Raw genomic sequence first — 24,016 nt, forward strand, 5'->3', positions numbered from 1 at the left:
TGATATACACCTTGCAAGTGCACACATCTTTTTTTCCACCACGATGTACAGCTGCTCTATTTTTCCCCAAAGAAAATGAAACACAAGAACATGAATTATCAGAAAAAAGGCATTATATTTGGGCTTACACCATATTTCAAACTGATTTTGGTTTCAAGCAAATCAAATCTGAAAGTCTGTTTTATGACAATAAATGACCCAGACAACCGTAATTAAAAAAAGAGAGGAAGGGGGAAATAAAAAGAAAACTCTGTCACACTTAATATAGAAACCAAGCCTTGCTCTCTTCCACAGGAATGCTCCAGGGAATGTTAGTTTTAGCTGTTTGGGTTTTCCCCCCTTCCCCTTTGGGGTTGTATCCAACAAAAGGTCCACTGTTTGGTTAAAGCAAAGCAACAGTCTTTTTTTTTTTTTTTTGCAGTCTTACAGCAGCAAGTTTCATATCACCAGTAGGAAACACACACATGCATGTACTCCAGTCAGATACACATACACACCTACAGACATTATACAGTAGCCTGTTGCCGTTATCAAGAGAGGGAAACACAGACACTCAGTTCTTTTAAGTGGTCACTTGTTAAATTCACACTGACTTTAAAAAAAGAAAAAAGAAAAAAAGAGAAAATACTGCACAGGTCTTCCACATTGATGCTGCAAGTCATCCTTCTGCATTGGACGGAGTTCTTGTCTCTATTTGTTCAAGAAGCATCGCTGAAACCTGAAGGCACGCTGGCCAAAAAGACAGCCCTGTTCTCTGTGTGTGTGTGTGTGTGTGTGTGTTTGGTTTTCTTTTCCTTTGTCGTTTTAACTAGCGTGCTGGCCTGAAGTTGCGAAGCCCCTGCCCCTTTTGCATTGCAGCACACCAGTTGAATATAATTTAGAGACCACAGTACTGGAAAAGGCAACTCCTGTGCCAGAAGTCTCAACTCATAGCTGTGCTCTTTAGAGGCATCAACTAAGGAATACATTTGCCTTAAACAAAATAAATAAAAGGCAACAATAAAAGGGGTCTGCAACCCCCTTTTTGCATAAACTATGTTTCAGGCTAGTGGGGGGTGTTTTGTTTTTTGGAAGAAACTGGTCCTTTACAGCTTCATGAGGAAAAAGTTTCTTACAGGTTGCTATAAACAACAATGCACCAGAGATTACAGCACTGTATCAATTTTTTTAAAAAAACCAACACCCATCCACACACCTCTAGGGGTTTATTTTAACCCCTCAACAGCACTAACTAGACAGACTGCCAGTGCCCATAAATGCCACTGGCCTCCGGGAAGACACCTGGAAAGGCAGGATAGGGAGGAGATACACAAGTACTCCTTGTTCTCACAGGGTCAGATTAAGTCAGTCTAACCATAAAATAAAGCAGGTCCTGAAAACTTTTAAGATGACAACCAACCAAATAAACCATCACCGAAATCAGCAATAGGAAAAGTGTGTGTGTGCGTGCCTGCATGTATACACACGCGCGTGCGCACACACATACACACACACGAATGATGTCACATTAAAACTTAAGCCCCTAACCAGATGGAGGAGAAGGGAGGCAATTTAGAAAGGGAAAAAAAGCTTAGACAATTCTGCCTCTTCCTCCATAGATTCAGGGTTATTCCCATAGTTACACTTGAAGAAAAAGGTGAACCAACTTGATTTTGGTTGAAGTCACGTTTATCCTTTTGTAGAGCTTCCCTTCTGACTTTGCCATTTTAGCTGGGGGATGTATTGGCATGAGAATTTGGGGAGTCCTGCTCATTTATGGTGTTCAGAAGCACACACACAGGCTGCCGGGGGAGGTGGTGGTGGTTATGCTCTCGGTGCTGCTCATCTGAGGCACTGAAAAGCCCTTCTTCCTCATCTCCATGTGGAGGGCGACTACTGCAGCTATCACAGAAGTCCATGGATCCATCATCAATGAACCCATCCAACTCCTTGAGATCACCGTCATGGTGACCCTGGTTACAGATGCAAATTTCAATGCCCGAGTCACCGGTGAACCGTCGGTGTCTGCCTGGTGTCTTGTCTTTAGCATCGGAGAAGGCGCTGTTGTGGTCTAAGCTTTCAGAGTTGTAATCCTTAAGCAGTTCCTCCTTGCACTCCGACTCCTTACTGGGACAGGATAAACGATCAGGCGTCTCTTCTAATTCTGCCCCACTGTTGGAGTTCCTTGGCTCGCCACTTGATGCTTTGGTGGTTGATTGCTCAACTAGGGGGGTGGAGGATTCAGGATCCCCGATGCTGGGGGAGGCAGTGCTGTCTGTGCTTCCATTACTGCTTCCTGCTCCTGATAAAGAGCCTGTCTGGGCTGGCTGTAGGTTTCTTGTGTCCGGTGCTGCATTGCAACTTCCAGGCAGGACACATTGCTGATGTAAGGCACTATATGGTGGGGGAGGGGTCGGAGGTCGATTCACCACTTCCTCATAGGGAGGTAGCAAATAATTTGGCAAAAATCCTAAATGGGGAGGCAGGGAGGACAAGTTACTTCCAGATTACTTTAATAGATCAAACCTAAATGTTGTCGGAAAGTACCATTAAAAAGCAGTTTAACAACACTCTGGCCTTTATAGGCAACTTACTTCCAAATTGTTTTAATTAAAAACATATGATTTGGTTTACAAAGTAGTAATTCCCTACATTTCACAGATGGAAGAAACTGGGGCAAATCAGTGACCTGGTTCGCATGATGACTGCAGCCCACCGTGGCTTATTGGTAGGGATGTCAGAGAATTCCACCACGGATCACGGTGAGATCCCCGAACTCCGTGGCGGAACGGCCTGCCACCCCCCCGCCCCCCGCGGATCCCCCCTGGTACGAGATTTACCTGGGGTGGATGTTCCGGACGGTGGTGGCTCCAGCAGCGGCTTCGGCGGAGGCTGGTCTTCTGACTGGCCGCGGCCGCCGCCATTTGCAGTCTTCCCCCCCCCATTCGTGATAGGCTACGTAAAGACTTACGTAGCCCATCACGCCTGGGTTAAAAAAAAATAAAAACGCGTACGCAAATAGCTGCTGCCATTTGCACTCCCTATTTTTGGTTGTCTTAGTCTACGTAAATATTTATGTAGACTAAGACGGCGAAACTAAGGGGGAACGCAAATAGCGTAGCCGACGCTATTTGCATTCCCCCTTATTTTCGCCGTCTTAGTCTACGTAAATATTTACATAGACTAAGACGGTGAAAATAAAGGGGAACGCAAATAGCGTCCGCTATGCTATTTGCGTTCCCTCTTAGTTTCGCTGTCTTAGTCTATGTAAATATTTACGTAGACTAAGACAACCAAAAATAGGGAACACAAATGGCGGCGGCCATAGCTGCCGCCATTTGCGTACGCGTTTTTTTTTTTTAACCCAGACGTGATAGGCTACGTAAGTCTTTACGTAGCCTATCACAGCTGAATACAGGGACGCAAACGGCGGTGGCTACGGCCGCCACCATTTGCGTCCCTGCTAGCCAGCGGCCGGATGTCCGGCTGCTGGTGGAGCCGGCCGGCGGCTCCGCGGAATCCCCGCGGAGCGGAGCCGACCGGCCAGGATTCCGGGGGGAGGCGTGGACTACCTCCCCCCCGGCAAGGATTCCAGGGGGAGGGGCAGAGCGCCTCCCCCCACCCCAGCAGAACCCGGCGGAGCCAGGTAAGGGGGTTTTCATACATCCCTATTTATTGGCTTATTAGCCACAATGGGTTGCGGCCTCTGCAGGTGCCACACTTTTCCATTTTCTTTTTTCCATTGTTTTTCCTGCACACGTGCCTCCCCTCCTTTTTCTTTCCTGGGGTGGCTGATAAGCCACCCAGAACCCATGGGCTGTTTTAGGGTTGCAAGTGGTTTATCAACTACCCCAACAACCGGGTTCACACTTAATTAGAAGCTATGCTGCACTTCAAATATTCAAAATGATGGCCGCTACTGCAACTAGAAGCCCCGCAGGGATTCACCCATGGTGGCTTCTCATTCCATGAGAACCGGGCCAGAGTATAGCATAGCACATGTAGGCAAGGAGACTGCATACATCATCTGAAGGATGTTTATGTGGGCTCTGACTCAAATGCGAGCTGATTTAAATTGTCTGTCCCACAATTAGACAAAAGGTCGTATGAAGAATCTAGGAAGAACTGGACTCAATGTTCAGATGTCCTGCCATCCAATATAAGCCCAGAGACCCAGGATGGAACTGACTATTTCTCGTGTATATAGAGTTATCTCAGAAAGAAATTAAATGTAGGTACCTCCTGTTCGCACCATTTTTCCTTTTCTTCCTTAATACTCAGCCATTTCATATTTCTTACTATATCTGTCTGGTTATTTATGTATTTTATTTATTACATTTATATCCCGCCTTTTTTCCTCTTTAAGGAACTCAAGGCGGTGTACATAATCCTCCTCCTCTCCATTTTAGCCTCACAACAACAACCCTGTGAGGTAGGTTGGGCTGAGAGACTGTGACTGGCCCAAAGTCACCCAGTGAGCTTCCATGGCTGAGTGGGGACTAGAACCCGGATCTCCTGACTCCTAGTCCAACACTCTAGCCAGTACACCACACTGGCTCCCTGGTTATTCTGTTAGTCTACTGCCTTTTTTCGTTTTCTTCTATTGGGTGAGATAAAATAAGGAAGGGGTAGGGGTGGGTTACTTGGGCCATCTGTGTTCTTTCTCTCTCTTTTCATAAAAAAAAATTGTATTAAAAACAATGCAGAAAAAATAAAGTGATATCAGGGATCATAACAAATCCTCTTGACAAGAGATTTCAGATGTGGAGTCCCTTTGCCACAGTACTCTAAAGCTGATCTGCTGTGCTGCTTTGTTAATATAGCTCCCTATGGCACTGACGTTGTGTCAGCTGCAGAGGAAAAGCTATGGGATGTAAACACATTTCAGCTTTATCGCTGCTGCTGCCCAAACCAATGTTGAACAAATCTGCTAACTGACTTCCTTCCTTTACGTCAGTCTCACGAACTAATAAAGCTGGAAAATAGGCTGAAGTCAAGTATTGCTGTACGGTATCCAGTGTAAAGTCAGTTCAAGTCTCTCTATGTGACCCAATCATTTATTCGCAAAATATAGACCCTGCCCATATTAGTAACAGGGTTAACTGTGATGGAGCTTCAGCTACGATGGTCAAGCTGATGGAAAGGGCAGGGCCGAGCCTGCCAGGACGCTACAGATTGTCACCTTGTCCTCACCAGCCGACCTCTCTGCTCCATCCACACCACTTTTGCTGTGAATCCCTACTGCAACCATGACCCCACCCAATATAGCAATGCTTTGATCTTGCTCTTTGAAAGGCAGCTTGCTGCTTGCATGCAGTACGTACGGAAATAAAATGGCAGGGTGGAGTAGTTATGAGCTTCACGATAGGCAATCAGGTTAATTTCATGCTGCCGTTGTTGCGCCTGAAGTCTGTGTTTGGCACGTCTGTGATGGCAGACACAACAGCAGCTCAGTATAATGATGATCGTCCATACTAGCCAGAACCCTGTGGAAAAAGCAAGGGGTGGGAGAAAAGAGAAGAGTTAGTCCTACTAAGATCATTTGTTCTTCAGGCAAAATAGGTTTTGCTACTATGAAATCATGGAAGTGGCCTTTTGAAATAAGGGTGTGCCTACTTGTCAGTCCTGACACGGGTCAATTACAGTGGGATATGAGAGGAAGCAGTTTTCATGACATGCAGATTTGTGAGATCTCATCCCAATCCATCATATACAAGGAGACTGCAGTGACACAAGAATAAATTTTGAATGGAATTTGTTATCATTTTGAAGGATGTGTAATGGACAGCAGATTATGGAGAAAAGGAAAGCACTTCTTTTTACACAACGCATGATTTGCCACATCATGCCCCCACAACCCCCCAGCCCCTTCTCGTGCCACCCCTTACCTTTGTCGTTGCATGGCTGGAAGAAGTGACTGAGGGAACTCCTGCAGCCATTTCTTCCAGCTGCACATGTTGAGGCTAGGAGAGGTCAGACAACTGCTGTAGAGTCCTGCTCTCCATTCTCTTGCAGAGACAAATGCCACAGAGGGTGAGTGGCTGACGAGGCTCTCCAGAATGCCCGCTGGGGCTGTGGCGGTGGCTCTCCTGGCAGGGACGGGGAGGGGCGCAATTTGCCACCCACCACCTCACGCGGCTGCCTCACCCTGCTTTATGACTGTGTCAGCCCTGTCTGGAACTCACTGCCACTACAGTGATTGCCACTAACTTAGTGGATTTCAAAGGGGATTAGAGAAATTCATGGAGAATAAGCCTATCCATGTCTGTTAATGCACTGGGAACAATACTATTTTAGTAAAGTTTAGATATTTTTTCAGTAATATTTTGAGGCTGGGCTCTTTTTTTTTCTTTTACACTTATCCAACTTTGATGGACCACTTCACATCTTAAACAGCAAGCAACCCACATTTGCCACAAGGTATATTGCATATGAACTTGAGCACACTCCGGGAGAGAGCGCAGGACAGGAAGGCCTGGCGTGCTATGGACCATGGGGTCACGAAGAGTCGGATACGACTGAACGACTGAACAAGACAAGATCCTGGTTTGAAGGCTTTTGATGCAGTGACCTTGCTGAAACTAAGCAATGGTGTATGGGCTGATCAGTGTCTGGATGGGAGAAAACCTGGGGGTCCTATGGATGCTACCTTTAGTTTTATCATGAAAGAAAGATGGGATGTCAATTTTTAATTTTTTTTACATCACCTTAAGTTGTAATTTCATTACACACATGCAAGGTGTCTTTTTGACATCTAAGGGCTCAATCCTATGCATGTTTAGACAGAAAAATGTCCTACAACTCCCAGCATTCTCCAGCCTGCATGGCTGGCTGGAGAATTCTGAGAGTTGTAGGACTATTTTCTGTCTAAACATGCATAGGATTGCGCCCTAAGCAGATCAAGATGAAGTGGATACACTCAGCCTTGTGCATGTTTGTAACTCCTTCTCTTTTCAATGGAAGGCCTAACCTCTGTGTTTGACCCCGTCCTTAACTTTGACAACATATGAACACAAGAGCAGCCCTGCTGGATCAGACTGATAGATAAAATTAGCCATTCTTATTTATATTAAGTATATCCTGCTCCATCCCAGTAAATAATTGATCTTTTGAAACCAATAGCGTAACGTTTTACTTTCAGCTTCAGGGAACTGAAAAACTGAAGAGAAGTGGTCCTCTTCTGGATCAGTAACTGGTTAAAGAACAGGAAGTAGACAGCAGGAATAAATGGCCAGTTCTCAGAACGGAGGGATATAAACACTGGGGTTCCCTAAGGATCTGTATTAGGACCAGTGCTTTTTAACTTGTTCATAAATGATCTGAGGTTATGGGTTAGCAGTGCGGTGTCCATGTTTGCTCATGACACCAGGTTATTTAGGGTGATTAGAACAAGAAGGATCAGCAAATAGCAAAAGAAGTTCTTCAAACTGGGGGAATGGGCACTGAAATGGCAAATGAAGTTCAGTGTAAGCAAGTGTAAAGTGATGCACATGGTGGCAAAAATAAATAAATCCCAACTTCACATATATGCTGATGGAGTATAAGCTGCAGGTGACTGACTAGGGAAGGAATCTTGGGTTTCTGGTGGATAGCTTGATGGAAATGGCAAGTTAGTGAGTGGCTGCTGTGGAAAAGGTGAATTCCACATTCAGAATCGTTAGGAAAGGAATTGGAAACAGAATTGCCACTATCATACTGCCTTTTTACAAATGTATGGTACACCCACACTTGGAATACTTTATATGTTTCTGATCACCACACCTTATTGTAGAGCTGGAAAAGGTGCAGAGAAGGGCAACCCAAAATGATCAAGGGGCTGGAGCAACCACTCTACGTGGAAAGGTTACAATGCTTGGGACAGTTTACCTTAGCAAAAAGGTGATCAGGGAGGCATGATGGAGGTGTACAAAATTATTCATAGTGTGAAGAAAGTGGGCAGGGAGAAGATTTCCCCCTCCCCCTCTTATAAAACTAGAACTGGAGTCATTCAATGAAGACGAATGGTGGGAGATTCAGGACAGATAAAAGGAAATACTTCTATACACTGCACATAGTTAACCACTGAATTCGCTACCACAGTATGTAGTGATGGCCACCAATCTGGATGGCTCTCAAAGGAGATTAGACAAATTCATGGAGGATAAGACTATATATTACCTCCAGTTATCAGACACAGTATGCCAATACCAGTTGTTGGGGAGCATGAGCAAGATGGCGTGACTGCACTCATGTCCCCCTTGTGGGCTTCTCATTGGCACCTGGTTGGCCACTGTGGAACAGAGTACTTCACCAGATAGGTGTTTGGTCTGATCCAGCATGGTGTTTCTTATTTTCTTAATTACTAAGGGAACAGGCAGCCCAAAACTGGAGTTCCAGTAAGATTCTCATGGCATCAGGTGAAAAGGACAGATCTGTTGCAAATATAAGCTACGTGTCACAACTGGAAAGCTTTAGGTCCATGCAGGTTCTCTACGACCCAAGATACATATACATGTACCTTGAGCCTGTTGTGATTCCAGTTACTCCTTTTAGGTCAGATATATACATTCCAAAAGCAAATCAAGCCTATATTCAACCAGTTCCTCCTGTTTCCAGGAGAAGGCAGCTGGCCCAAGTGCTGATTGACTGATCTTTGTGACAATTAAAACGCCACCCCTCTGAGTTTTGTTTATATATATGGATTGGCTTTTTTTAAAACGTGCTGAATATATGTTTAAAATAGCTAAACATAACTTTAAAAAGGATGACCTCCCCCTGGCAAAAAAGCCTGCCTGAAGGGTGGAGGGGGGGCACATACTCAAATCCATGCTGGAACTGAAGCTCAGTATGTGTGTGAGCAGAGGAGTGAAGATGCTGCAGCAGAAAAAACACAGATCTGTTCTGAAAGAGAGGTACATCCATCTTGGGACTTCGGATGCTTTCAGATGGAGAGTATCATATTGATATCAACAAGCCACATGGAGACCTACTGATCTCTCTGTATTGAACTGTGGTAGTCCAAAGAGCAGTTCAGTGTCTATCAGGATTAGTACAAGTGGCAAGTCCAAAACAGCAAGTCCCTATACTAGTTGGACCCACCTTCTTGCACTACTTTCCCTTTAACTTCCATTTAAGGCAACAGTGCAAAACCCATGAATAGAAGCAAAAATGACTAGAATTACGCACAAACTGAAGTTCTGGTAGGAACCAAAAGCTGCCATTAGCTATAGTTATCTGTAGATGCAAAGGTAGACTCCAACTAAAGTCCTACTTAGAGTAGACCCACTGAAATGAATGGGACTTAAAATAGTCATGACTAACTTAAGTTCCATTCATGTCAAGGGGTCTACTTCAAGTAGGACTTTAGTTGGATTCTACCCAAAGTGACTTTGCTTTAGGTACTCGCAACTCCAGAGGGAACCCCCTACATTCCCCCTGTGGGGAAAATACTGAACTGGTTTTCCAGTCATTTAGACCAGAAGTACTAATAAGCACTGCACTGGGATTGCACCCCCTTGGCAAAAGTAGATGTGGTGGGGGGAGGGAACTAGGCCAACACCACGGGGCAGGGAGATGGTCAACTTAAGTATCACTAAGCCAGACTATGTAAATAGTTTATCACATTCAATGTAATAACCCAACGGATATGCTCACGTCACAGAAATTTAGCACATTTGTTTGTATTACATTATTTTGCATATCTTGCTCTGTTTTCATTATGAAGGATTCTAATGAGTTACTTGCTTACAAGAACTAGATGAAAGGAGAGAGGGAATATGGAGACTGGAGATAGGTTGGCTGTTTGGAAAGGGGTGCCATGGAAGAACAACAAAGACATAGCCAGTAGCTGAAGCCCATCTTCAATGACTGAACTGTCTGGTTTTGCAGTTTCTCCAGATTCTGTATATCAAAAAGGACTACACAGTTGCTTTCGAAAGGAGATCAGGGAAACGCCAAGGACCTTATGATGCTGAAATTGGCACATGTGTAACAATCCTATAGGCCAGCCTTCCTCAACCTGGTGCCCTCCATGCTGGCCAGTGATTATGGGAGTTGTAGTTCAAAACTTTTGGAGGGTGTCAGGTTGGGGGAGGCTGCTATAAATCACCGGGGATGCACAAAGCAATGTCAGTAGCTATCTCTTACTGCTACTCATTGAAGGCTCTTCCCATCAGTAATAGAGAAGCCAGTACATTGATTAGCCTGTCTTCCAGATTTTCATTTTATATGTTATATTCTGGCCAGGTTGTCTCCTAAAGATCCGAACTGCTAAAGTAATCTACAGCAAAGGACAAAACAGAAAACGCTTCTGGCAGCCAAAAGGATATTCTTTCCATGTTTCCCCAATGGCAAGGGTCCAAGCAAAGATCTCACTGAGGGAAGTGCCTTTTATCCCTCTGCAAAATGGGAAAACATGTTTTCCCCTTTAGCGCTCAAGAGCTGAACAAAATAGTCTGCCCTAGAGTTCACAGTAAATTTGGGCAGATGCCACTGCTTTATTGGCAGGAAACCTCACTAGAGCCAAGCTAGAATGCATAACAATTGCAAATCATTTCTCCGCCTGCCTGAGAGGCAGCATGCTAGGCCTTGGCCTCAGACTACCTGGCCCAAAAGAAGAAGAAGGGGGACAATTTTGATAACTAGTATAGAGCAAGTTCAGTATAGCTGCTAAGAGACTGTATTGTGAACTGGGAAAGGCTCCAGTTCAAGTCTCCCCTCAGCCATGAACTATTCAGCTGCAATGGCACTTTTAGGCTGACAAATCAAGGAAAAAATATTCATCCATCCATCCATCCATCCATCCATCCATCCATCCATCCACATACACACATGGGGGGGGAGCTGCCTTAGGAAACCACTCTCTTTCACCCCACCCCCTTACAATATGGGGATAATGACACTGGCCTACCTTACAGGATTGTTGTAAAGATTGTAGAGATAATGCAGTTTGAGTACTCTGAAGTACTGTATAAATGTTAAATACCATTTCCTGTGCCCTTTGTGGAGGAATGGACTGGGTACAGCTTCCACTCAAGCATCGTTCCGAGACACCTCAATTTCACAAGTTTCACCAGGAGCAGTTGTTCTCCTTTGAGACTGCAAGGATTCTTTATTAAACAGCTTTCTCATAAGAGTCAATACTGATGTGGGTGTCATATAATGGCTGGGGAACGCCAATATTATTGCTTTTTTCCCTCCAATAATGTTACAGACTTGAACATAGTAGCCTCAGCTATGTAAACCCCTAAACCCCTCAGCAGGTAAATTCTGTGTTCTGTAGAGGCTGATGTAAGGCTCCTTAAATCCATATTTAAAGCTTTATCTACATGCAATAAGAAGTAAATCTGAAGCATCAAATTGTGAATTTCCACAGAATTCTGTGGTAGAAGTTTCTAGAGAAATAATTTTATATGGAACTCATATGGCAGTATAATTGATGAATTGGGAATTAGGTGTCCTAAAAAAAACAATTTCCCCCTTTCCTTTTACTAATGGGATTCACAAAAGGAAAGTTTTCTTTGGTTTCAGATGCACCTATGGGGGATATCCTACAGCCTTTCAACCCAATGAGGTGTGTTTTCATGTAGTTGTACAATGGCTGCATTAGCATCTAACACTACGCCATGGTTTAGCATTACAAGTACAAGCCATAGCAAGCCTTAAAATTTCATGCTCCTGTCTCGCTTCTTCTCCTCTGGTACAGCCACAAGCAGAAGACTGGAAGCTTACATCTGAACCTTAATCTGTGGCTGATATTCTCTATGGCTGTAGAAACAAGCCAGCTTCATAAACTACCGTCTGGAGCTGGCGTGTTTTCAGAAACCACAGTTAAGATTAACCATGGTTAGTCTGGGTTCAGATGTCAGAATCTAAAATAGAAGTGAAAGCTTCTGAACTCCTCCTCACAGCCCTGCCGGAGGAGTGGGGGGAGCAAGTAATTTGGTTTAGTGTTATATACGAACAAGCCAAGTGTCCTATCAGTTAGGAAGGATTATTTTAAACAATAGCTACTATCTGGGTCTTTCAGACATCCTGGACACTCCAAAACCAAGCACAAACTTTGAGGAAGATTTAAGGCCAGACACATCCCTATCTGCCCCTCTCAGTTTTCTAGATTCCCCTTCCTCATCTGGGCATAAGGCTTTTTCCAAGGAAGCATAAAGCCAAAAAATCTGGGCAGTCTTTTGAATGCAACTTTAATCCCTATGGACAGACCTATCACATAAATTAGCTAAATAAATATCACGTGAAGGTTTGAGCATGAGAAAAATGAAGCATCAAACAAACATTAAAGCTAGCTAATGTCTTTTCTGCTTAGTTTAGATGGACTGCCAAGCAGTGCTAGAATACATGTAGCAGCCTACTTCCAAGGGTGAGTTGGGAACTACGTTCCCGTTCCCTGCTGCTTCCCTAGAACGAGGAGGATAACCTGTAGGCAAGCCAAGAGAAGAACACACTGTTTGTTTTCTTCTAAGTAAGAGGCAACCTAAATGTTGGCAAAACTTATTCTACTCAAGTCAAATCCTCAAATCACTTCCAACAGAGGAATGAACAGTTTGGAACATATGCAGCCACAATGAAACATGGAAAGGAAGACAAAGGCGTATGAATATCAGGCTCATCATGTTCCTCATGGGTAACTTCCCTACCTCCTCACCTCTCTTAGAAGAAAGGTGAGAAGAGATGCCCAAGAGAAAAAGGCACTTGGGCAGAATAAGGCCCCACCTATGTTGATACTATGTTGACACTTCACTAGTGTCAACATTGTATCATGTACTGATGCACTGAATCAAATGCCCTCCTCTGCTACTTATGGGCCCCTTCCAACCCTACTATTCTATGACATTGGAAGCTACAACCTCATTCATAGATGAGGAATCACAAAGGCAGGTGATCCTGTGGTTTAGGGCAGGGGTGGGGAACCCATACCCCTTCATATGTTGCTGAAGTACAATTCCTATCAGCCCCAGCCAGCACAGCTAGTGGTCAGGGATGATGGGTGTTATAGTCCAACACCTCGAGGGCCGCAGGTTCCCCCATCCCTTGAAGGCAAGAACTGCTACTTTTCAAATTGATTAACGCACCCCAGATTGGGCATAATGACTTCGGCTAATCAGAATCATCTTCCTACTTGGATGACTTTTCCTGAATTACACTGAACAAGATAGCTTTACCAGATGTGCATCTACTGGAACTAGCTATAAGGAAGGAAGGTCACGTGGAATTTCTCTCAAACATGAACAAGCTAAAAGATTTATTTCTTTTTGGCCTTCTCCATTTCAGACTAAACCACTGAACAGCAGTACTAAATGAAAAGACAATCCTATGCCAAAGCAGCAAGATCAGAAAAAGACCAAGAAAACCACAAAGGTAGATTGATTTTAAAAGTTCTCAGTACAAAATTATGCAGTGGGACTGGCACAAGCAAAGAAAATTCAACACCTGCAAAAGTGTCACCCACTGGAGCGATTTCATGTGGCCATTAGTCTGGGGAATCCAGGCTCTGTCTGCCCCAAGACAGACATCTAATACCTGTTTATGATGAATAGGTAACACTTTAACCAAATCTTTAATATTTAGCTTCTTTGGAGTCTGCCATTTCAAACACAGAGCCAAGATCTGAAGCATCAGAGGTTCATCTTGCCTCTTTGGATCAGTTTTAACTGCCCTCAGACATGGACCTGAGCCCCCTCTCACCTTTTATCCAAAACCACGCTGCCAAAATAATATTGTGACAGACTCCTCAGACCTCATCGCTTATGCACTCAGCATAAACTCCTTGGGCAATATCCTATATTGTCGCTATGCCTCTGCTAGTTCTATTGCATCCATGGGACCTACTGGTAGTGCAAACAGGAACTAGCACTTCCTAAAGGAACCCTGGAAATGAGCTCCACCCGTTTCTGATTATTTAAGAAACCGCTAGCTTCTCATTGTACTAGTGATAGGTCTTGCTAATATGTGGGCAGTGTAGGGTGCTACCTTTACTTTGAAAGCTCCCTACCCTCTCTTCAGCTCTTATGTCTCACTCTGCCTGTAATCTTCATCCATCCCACTCTATTGCCTCACTACCTGAAAGTGTCCTGCTCTCTCAAACAAATTCATTTTTAGTGCTTAGTACCAGCCCCCTGAAGTTCAAGTTTTATTAGCAAAATATATTGGCAACAAAGTAATTTCAATTTTGTTTTAACAAGATGGTGGATAAGGAATTTGGATTTAACTCTTATCTGGCTTCAAATACAGCCCACCTGCTTGACACATCATGTTCTTTATTCCTCACTCCACCGCATAACATACCAATACTGATTTATTTTCCCCCATCAGCTTAATTCTCAAAAAAGGGGAAGAGAAAAATGCTGTTGACAAGAACCACTCCCATCAGCTAAATCATGAGCTCATGTTTCAGGAGGCAATCTGGCCAAGACAGATTCTCTTTTTGTTCCAACCCATGACCCCTCCCACAAGCCACTGTGATAAATAAATAACATTACATTACATTACATTACATTTAACAGCAAGACCTATGGGAAGGCATGAAAATTTCCATCAGAGGCAAATTGGTGCTGGGGTCCTAAGTAAGACTGTCAACTGGAGTGCTAACTTTCTAAAATCCACTTTGATGTATTGAGCACAGAGCTAAGTACCAAACACTTTGTGTAGATTTTTAGGAAGACAAAGCACACAGGCACTGACTTCCTTGAACTGCTTACATTCTATGTTGCATGATGAGCCACACTATTACCATGCAGTAGTTGCTTTTCTATGCCATCTATCAAAAACTTGCTTACACAGCCATTTCACTTCCAAACGAACCAGATACTTTACTAAGTATATGCTCTGACAGCTACCTAAAGCACTGTTTTGTAAAGCACTGTTATGTGCTCATTTTTTTCTGCAGACTTTGCTTGTGCTAAGTACAGAACACACTTGGGTAACAGTATTTTGCCCCAGATTGTAGGACTTTTGAAAACCACTAACACAAATGTGAGATTTAGAGCACTGCAGAAGGCAGTGGCACCAGCACCCAGGTCTGTTTCTGAACCAGCTAGCTGCCCAACACAATATGAGAATGCACTCCAGAGGTCTTGATCATGGCATGGGGAACATGGAGCTGTTTCCAACTTTGCATGCTACACCCCTTTCACCTCTCCTTTTACTGTCTGCAAAAGAGAGATGAATGATGTGGCCAGAGAGGTTGAGATGGGGAGCTGATTAGACCTGGCCCTCTGCCTATCACTACCTCCTACCATCAGTGTAAAGTAGCCTGTGTCTAAGGCAGCTGGCAAATAATTTTAAACAGAACAATGTAAAGTGATAGTGTTCTGGACTGTAATTTCAGGAGGCAGGTGGAAAGCATCATATTTATGAATGTACCCACATGTAAAACGACTCCTTGCATGTAGTAAACTAGCACACCAGGAAAAGCACTACACTAATTTTTTCTCCTGGATATTCATGCTCCCCAGGCAAGAACTCTGCCGGTCGCTCTGCAATAGTATGAAGTTCACGTCATTTCTCCAAACTTTATTCTATGTACTGGGGCATGGGAATGGCAAGGATAATTTTATTTGCTTGTTTGTTTATTCCCCACCTTACAAGTAAATGGTAGCATACAAGTAACAGGTAATACAACTCCCCACTCCCACCCCAAACACACTCCCTGCCCTCTGTCTCTCTCTCACCCCCACACACCGCAGTCCTTAGTCTCCTGGTCTGTGGATAGCGCCAGAGCACGCATCTTATTGGCTCTGCAATCAAGTGTTATTTCTAGCAGGGAGGGAAGAAGCAAACTCCCTGAAGGTGTTGCTCCTTTGGCTAACTGGATGGAGCCAAGCTGCTCTCCCCATTGCTATGGTGTCCTCCCTGGGGGGTAGAGGGGCAACCACCTAGTGGCCCTTGGCTGCCTAGCAGGTCCCTTCTGCCTTCTAGTCTCAGGGCAACTGAGAATGGATTAGTTGTCAGATGCACTATTTCAGAAAACCATAGATCCCCAGGAGCTGCTCAACAACCACCACCACAGACAAGAAATACATTTTAAAAACAGTTGTAAAACTGTTCCAATAATTAAGTAAGGGGATATGCATTGGTAATGTCACAAGCGCTAGCCAATAGGCACCCATCACAACCCTAACACAGTGTTGACTTTCATTTCATGATGAGGAATGGCTGTCCTCATTTTAAACCTGAACCATGCCAAAATCTGCCTTTTCCAGAGCTCAGTTCAACAGAGGAAAGGTATAAATTATTGCTCCCCTCTCCTCTCTCTGTGTGTACACATGCATGAGAGAATGCACCCCCTCCAAAAAAAACAAATGGAGGACACACATATACCTCTGCAAACTAGGGACAACACTTCATGCATTTGACAAAGGGGGTTCTAGTTCACAAAAGCTTATGCCACAAGTTTAAGGTGCCACAAAACTCTGTTGTATACTCCTCTGAGATTATGCGCTAACTGGCTCTCAAAGCAATGTACAATGAATATATACACTGTATGTTCTGATTAAACACTTTGCATATGATTTGAAAACAAAACAAGGAACCACTATGTCCTTTTAATTTCGTTAAAATGTATGTTGCATAGAGAACTACAGTACTAATACAAAGGAGCTGCTCTTTAAGCTTCTGAACAAAGGCAAACACACATTGCAATAATCTAGAGGTTACCAAGGCATCAGTGACAGAGACTAGAGTTTAATCTTGTAGGAGAGGAAACTGTTGATATGCTATGTGTAGCCAGAAAGAGAGATTCTTGCCACAGCCACCACCTGAGTATCAAGCAGAAATGCTGGCTCAGGGAACAGTCCCAAGCCATGAACCTGGGAAAGTACAACACCATTCAGAACAGATTGTCCATCTACTCCCAACTTGACAGGCCCACCAACCACAAACATTTCTGATTTGAGTTTCAAGTCTGGACTGAGCTTCATTATTGGCCCTCACTGATTACTGACTCCAAACACCTGTTGAAGGACTCCACTGCCTCGCTAGGGTCCAAGAAGAAAGATATATTAGTGGGTATCATTAGCATTTTGATGACACCAACAAACTCCAAAACCTTGCATGACCTCTCCCAGCAACTTTGTGTAGTTATAATGCAGGAAATAGAATAGAAACATGAGGCATCCAGCAGGAAAATTCCCCAGGAATGGAATAATATGACCACCTTCCGGAGACTACCTGAGAGGGAGGAGTGGTACCACAACCAAGCAGGACCACATCCCTAACCTTGACAGATGGTGTAAAAAGATACCACAGCTTATGGTTCTGAAGACTACGAAGGAAGCCATGAGAACTGACAGAGACACACACATTCCCCCTGACAGTCTTGAGCAAATGTCATCCATCAGTATGACCAGCACAGTTTGTCCTACACACAGGTCTGAAGCCTGACCAAAGTAAGTTTAGATCATCATTTTTGTCCAAGTTTCATTCTGGTGCTGAATAGCCACCATCACTTGCTCCAACACCTTGGCTTTGGATAAAGACAAAACAGACGCTAAACTGAAATGGTTATGACTCAGATTATGAAAAAGAACAGACTTACACCAGAGCTCATAATAGTAATTGCAGCACTGAGACTGTCCACAGCAGTGGCCTGTTTCACAGATATAACTCTGATTGTTGATTCCTATGCAGGTTTCTTTGTCCTAGAAAGTAAGAGAGAAATAGGTTAGTGACATAGGATTTTAAAATGTGACGAAAGGCCATGTATTTTAAATAAGATCCAAGCCCCATTTTACTTGCAATGTATGTATTAACGGTGGGTTTAAACACCTGTTCAATGTCACAGATAGCCTGTGGTCTACTTGTGAAGCATTCCACGCTTTGTAACTCTAGCCTAACCTTTTAAATAGAACAAACACCTGTATTAACTTAATTTTCCTGATGCCATCAAATGAAACAAAATAACTCCGTGAGTGCCCAGTATTTCAATACCTCACAGTTGCATCACAACATTAAATCTATCCACTCTCTGCAAGCATCTCTATCCATTAAACCAAACCCCTCTCTACAAGTAGAAAGTCAGGACAGCAAACCGAGGTCTAGGCTAGAACATTTTGCCCTGTCATCGTAGTTTTAACAACAGAGGAAAGAGAAGGTGCCCACATCAAGGTGCTAAGATTGTTTCTAAAAGAGGAAACATCTCTCGCATCTTCTTACACAGCAAAAGGGACACTCCCCTATTTCACCTATAACACGCTCAAAGAAATCACGTGGGCTTAAGCAGGAGTTTGAGCACATGCTGACATTACCTCTTCCCTGCAAATCACAATGTTGTGCAAACTAGGATAGGCAGATTGGCAAAAACATATTTAAGCTTAATTTTTCCCTGATGGGATGATTGTTTTCCAGGCATCCTATTTGCCAGCTGGAAAGGCTGTCAATTAAGTGCTGAAATATGACGACGACTAATATTCCAACTGAGATTAAGATATATCTGGGCTGTCTGTGGACCATGAGAAGCCAGTTGCAACTGCATTCCCTTTTAATCTAAAAGATCTGGGGAGAAGGGTGTCCTGGACAATGAACAAGGCAGTCACATTCTGTACTGTCCAGAGCAAGCCTGAATATCTGCCAACAGTATATGACAAAGCACTTTTCAAAACTAGCTAGCGCAATGGGGAATTGATGCTGGGAGGATATTGATATAAAACTCAACAAAAAATAGCAACACGCTATGGCTCCCTTTATTTTCCAAAACAGACCTCCCTGAAACTCTGAAGGGCCATTTCATACATTATACAAAGGAAAACCCAACACGGAGCCGGAATCAATCATTGTTCCCTGACAAGCATATCTGTAGGATATCAATTTATTTCAATTGCCAACAGCAGTGACTCTTCTACAAGACTATCATCTTCTCACAAATCTCTATGGAAAGACTTGCTTGCATTGCCAATTATTCTTCATATTCATGGCCTTGACTTGTGCCCTATGTCTTCTGTGTTGAATCTCTTCTTTGGACTGTACACCATTTTGGTTTTCTCTGAATGAAAATCTTTAATGAAAAAAATCTACTTCAGAGCACTCCAAAGCCCATGAGCATCACTCACTTTACACTCACCCTGCTAAGAGATATGCTGACCACTGGCTAGCTGACAAGTGCATTTGTGGACTGTTGCCCAGAGATTACAGAATATGCTGTCCAAAAAAGTTAAGTGATGTCCAGGCTTCAATAAATCCACTCGCCAGAGCAAATGTGGCACCACTTATTGAAGAGTCTGACAAGCGTTCAGACTTCCTCTCAACTTTGAAGCTGGACAGGGATCATCTGAGCAGTTGTGCTGCCACACAAAATAAATTTGCTTGGTCCAGTCTATCCTTTGGAGATGAACCTGGTGTGTCAGCTTTTCAGACAATGCAATGTACCACAGTTTTTGGTACCTGAGTTCCATGAAGAGTGTATCAGAGGATTTCCAGTGATGGGCTTTTCTAGGTGTACCGCTACCAGGAGGAAAATGATCTGTTCCTTATGTTGGCACCATAGGGAAATTTGGATTTGGAAACTAAATTTTCCTTACTACTTTTGATAGGATACATGTTTTTGATGCATTTGCATTTAACATTTTTAGATGTACATTAAAAGTTGTAGGTGTATACTTAAAAATATACCAGAAGTACTTCTTTCAAGAGACCGTTTCCGTACATGCATGATTTTCTGAAGCAGAACCCCTTCAAATCATACTACTGTGTACTCTTTCAAGCTGTATGTAGATTTGTTTTTCAGATCATCTGTTATTTTAGGGCTGGGGCGGAGGGGAACAAGGATGTTCGATTTGAATAGTCTCCAACTAAACATTATGGTTGGACTAAGGGATTTTATACTTAGTGAATGGGGAATATTCGTAAAACGTAATCATTTTTAAGGATGTGGTAACTTTTATATTTAATTCACTACAGCTTTCAGTTGCTGATGTGAGAGAACTGTGATAAAACTATGCTTAACAAGGATGTACCGAGTCACAATGGCCTCTGCAGTATAGGCAAATACGTGTCTGGAATGATTCTATGTTGTGATACTTCATAGACAGCCATTGCAAGAGTATCCTATTCTCTACAAAACTACACAAGTGAATTACACCCTGGGGAAAATGCATTAGAGCATGAGAGTTTGATACTTAAACCATTATATCAAATAAAAAGCGTCAGAGCACTTTCCAAAATTTGTATAGCTTGGGCTGGTTTTTAATATTCAGGGTAAGCCAATGTGGGATAAATCTTACTCTAGTTAATAGTGTTTAGATGTATTTGCCAGGTTTTGATAATCTCTCAGCATAGTTTTGATCCCGGTTTGAGTAAACTAAGTGTAGTTAGACCAAATCATACTTTTCCTTATTCAGATATAACGAAAATTATGATTTGTTCAAAACTGCGACCACAAGCATTAAACTTCCTCTCTCACATGGAAAGGAGGCGGAAGCTTGAGTCCCTGTAATGCTAAACCATAGTTTAAACCATCTGCAAAGCAGAACTTTTCTACTGACAACTTTACTGGACAGTTAAGCAGTCTGTTTAGTGACAAACTAAAAGGCCTGGACTATCATTTGAGGTGTCATAAAGCATCTGATCCTGGCTTATTATTCTGGCTCATTAACTAACCTTAAGCCAGAATTTCCCAGTTTGGACATAATGGGGAAATCTGGCTTAATACAAGCCAGAAAGTGGCATTCAAGGACAACCTTCCCTTGCTCAGCCCAGACATTCAGTTCCCAGCTTCATAAACCAGTTTGCCAATGTGGGCGTACATGGCCAAGGCTATTCATCTTGGTCATGCATGGTTTATGAAGTCTCAAGAAGTCATCCAAATGAGGCCACTAGTGATTAAACAAACACCAGTTTTAGAAATCCTTTCTGAATATGAGCACTTTGCAACTTTAGGCATGGTACTCTGGTCATCGGGCCATCAACATTAGCTTCAGAGATACAACTTCAGTAATAGAAGAAATAGTCTAATGAAGAATGCATTCCTGATCAACTGTACTCCTCTTCCAGTTTAAAGAAGGATCAGAGATTTTTTTTCTGGGCCTCTAGACAGGGAAATTCCACAGCAAGATCAAGTTAGATTATAAATCCAAGCTTCATTACTAGCATCATCTACTTCAAAAGCAAATATTGGCTAATGAATCACAAAATAAGAAGCAAAGCAACATTAAAATATAAACCTTGGTCCATCAACCTATTCCATTCACACTTTTTTGGAGTCGGAAGGACAGCATACACTTAAGGTATTCTGAACACTGAAGCTGAACAAATCACAAAAGCTAATAATTAGCAACTTGATCACTCTGATCTCAGTACTCTTACAAAGCACAACTACTGATGTGGAGCTGCATACTGAAAAAAGAAGGTGTTATTCATTTATAGTGTTTGTCTCCAAAAACAATGCTATCTGTTCCTCTATGTTCAGGAATGAAAAAGGAATCAAACGAGAACCTGTGGAATATTTAGGTCTGTGGTGGGCAACCTGTGGCCCTCCAGATGCTGTTGGACTGCAACTGCCATCAACCTTCACCATTGGCTATGGCGGCTAAGACTGGTGGAAACTGTAGTCCAACAAGATCTGGAGGGCCACAAGTTGCCCACCTGTGATCTAAGTGGTTTCACAGATAACTATGGCCACATTCTTGATTATGTAAGGCTGCAATCCTATGCATGTTTAGACAGAAAAAAGTCCTACAATTCCCAGCCTGCCCCAGCCAGTCAGGCTGGCTGGAGGGATACTGAGAATTGTAGGACTTTTTTCTGTCTAAACATGCATAGGAGTGCTGCCTAAATCTTGTTAATTGAAGTTTTAGCAATCTTGTTTTGCTGGCATTCAGTCAATCCCATAATACCATAACTATAGGCATTCAGAGACATCACCAGAATCTGTAATTCTCTTTGTTCTCTCCAAAGAATCACATGATATGTTTACCTTTGAGTCACAATGCTCAACTCACCTTCAACATACTCCAGTAAATGTATAAAAGAAGGCAGATTATTTTTTATGCATCAAAAAAACCTCAAAACTCACCACAATAATTCTGACAGAGCTGCATTTAACCAAATTTAGTCCCACACTCATGAGTCCTGCACTATGAGTAAAATTGTGGATACTCCAAGCTCTATGATCTACCAAAACATTGCTTTGCTTCTGAAGATTTAAGTTAGATTTACTCTTTAAATTCAAAACTGGTACCAATTGGAAGCGCTTCTCACTAATGCAAACCACTTATTTTATTCAATGTTATTTTCTATTACAGATATTTTAAAAGATAGGTTGTGATCGTTTACAAATTCGTATGTACAAAATATTTATGTAACCTAAGTGCTGGGCAGAGCAATCCTGATCTCCTCAGATGGCCATCCAAGGCAGGTTAGAATAGGACAGACCCGCAGAAAGTTCCATGGGCCTAAGAGTACTGCCAGCAATGTTCCCATCACAGGTAGGACCCAAAATGGGGCACTCTGGAGGGTTACTAGGGAGGCCTTGGATTCAAGGCCCAAGGATTGGGTCCATTAACTACACACCAACCTGGAACTGGTGTAGTTATTCTCCCTCACCCCACTGAAACCAGTGGGGGATTAAAAACATACCCAGGAGAACTTAAGACAAACTCCTGCTTACCCCCCCCCCCCCCACACACACACTGCTCTGTCCTTACGATTGCTCTGTGAGGCATTATTTTTCTGCTTTTAAAAGTTTTGTGGTTCATTATGAAGTACAATTTGTCCTAGACAAATGTCAAGGAAAAAATATTAGAAGACAAACTTAATGCAGGTGCTGTCAGTTAAATGAATAAGAAACCTATGATGTATCTAGCAAACTATTTCTGGGCATTTGCTTTAGTTACTGTCCCAGGCACAATCAAATAAATTCCTATTTGTTCATAACCCAGTGTCTAAACATTTTCAGAAAAACTAACATAAGAAATCAGGAAATTTAATAGTGTAGAATTAAACTGGCACACACTTGGCTTATACAGCACAGAGTGCTTATCATATTTACGCAGCATAGAGCTGTTTATGCTGGACGGAAACTGCTATTGGTTCAAACGGACAGTAACTAATAAGGCTACTGCTTATGGTGCCCAGCTGTCAAACAAGAAAGCACAAACAATTCATTTGATAGAAATGCACTGCTTCCATGGAAAATCTTGTAGGAGGGAAAAATGGCCCAAACAGGCTCTTTAAAAGTTTAAACACAAGGTATACGATTTTGTGATACGTTCCATGGGGTTTTCTTGGCAAGAATACTGGAGTGGGTTGCCATTTCCTTCTCCAGTGGACCACATTTTGTCAGAACTCTCTGCCATGAAAGCTATGGTTTTCCCAGTAGTAATGTATGGCTGTGAGAGCTGGACTATAAGGAAGGCTGAGCGCCGAAGAATCGATGCTTTCGAACTGTGGTGCTGGAGAAGACTCTTACGAGTCCCCTGGACTGCAAGGAGGTCAAATCAGTCCATCCTAAAGGAAATCAACCCTGAGTGCTCATTGGAAGGACAGATACTGAAGCTGAAGCTCCAATATTTTGGCCACCTAATGTGAAGAGAAAACTCCCTGGAAAAGACCCTGATGCTGGGAAGGACTGAAGGCAAAAGGAGAAGGGGACGGCAGAGGATGAGATGGCTAGATAGCATCACTGATGCAATGAATATGAACTTGAGCACGCTCCGGGAGAGAGCGCAGGACAGGAAGGCCTGGCGTGCTATGGTCCATGGGGTCACGAAGAGTCGGACACGACTGAACGACTGAACAACAACAACAATACGATTTTGAGGGCAATGGGGACTGAAAGTTGGAGCCTTGAGAAGGAAATGGAGCCAGGATTGCTCCTTGACCAGCTTAAAGTAGCCTGACCAACAAGTCAACCACCTAACTGCTTTATTCCCTAATTCAGGTTCAGTGTTAGGCAATAGCTATTTTAAAAGCTAGCCTATATTCAATGTATACAGATTTCTGCTGGGAGAAATGGCAAACCTACCTGGGTTCTGGAAAAGAAGCTGACTGTGCTCTGTGAACAATAGACAGGAGCAAACATTAGGCAATGAGGAGCTAAGGACAAGAGGAAAAG

The 24,016-nt window shown here is 43.0% G+C and overlaps 1 protein-coding gene across 3 annotated transcripts in view; it reads right to left on the bottom strand.

Moving 5' to 3' along the window:
• Window positions 1-375: 375 nt before the first annotated feature.
• The window catches only part of WBP1L (WW domain binding protein 1 like), a 69,797-nt gene continuing 46,156 nt past the window's right edge, over window positions 376-24,016 (bottom strand). For all 3 annotated transcript variants that reach the window (XM_084846444.1, XM_084846442.1, XM_084846445.1), the window contains exons 2-4: window positions 17,507-17,609; window positions 5,304-5,465; window positions 376-2,449 (exon numbers count right to left, since the gene is read on the bottom strand). In XM_084846444.1, the coding sequence (XP_084702570.1) occupies window positions 1,707-2,449; window positions 5,304-5,465; window positions 17,507-17,609 (1,008 nt within the window). In that variant the 3' untranslated portion in view covers window positions 376-1,706. The remainder of the gene's footprint in view (window positions 2,450-5,303; window positions 5,466-17,506; window positions 17,610-24,016) is intronic.

The sequence above is a fragment of the Heloderma suspectum genome, chromosome 3 (genome assembly GCF_057233095.1).
Source record: "Heloderma suspectum isolate Gila_16-S chromosome 3, 16-S_ref, whole genome shotgun sequence".
NCBI lineage: Eukaryota > Metazoa > Chordata > Lepidosauria > Squamata > Helodermatidae > Heloderma > Heloderma suspectum.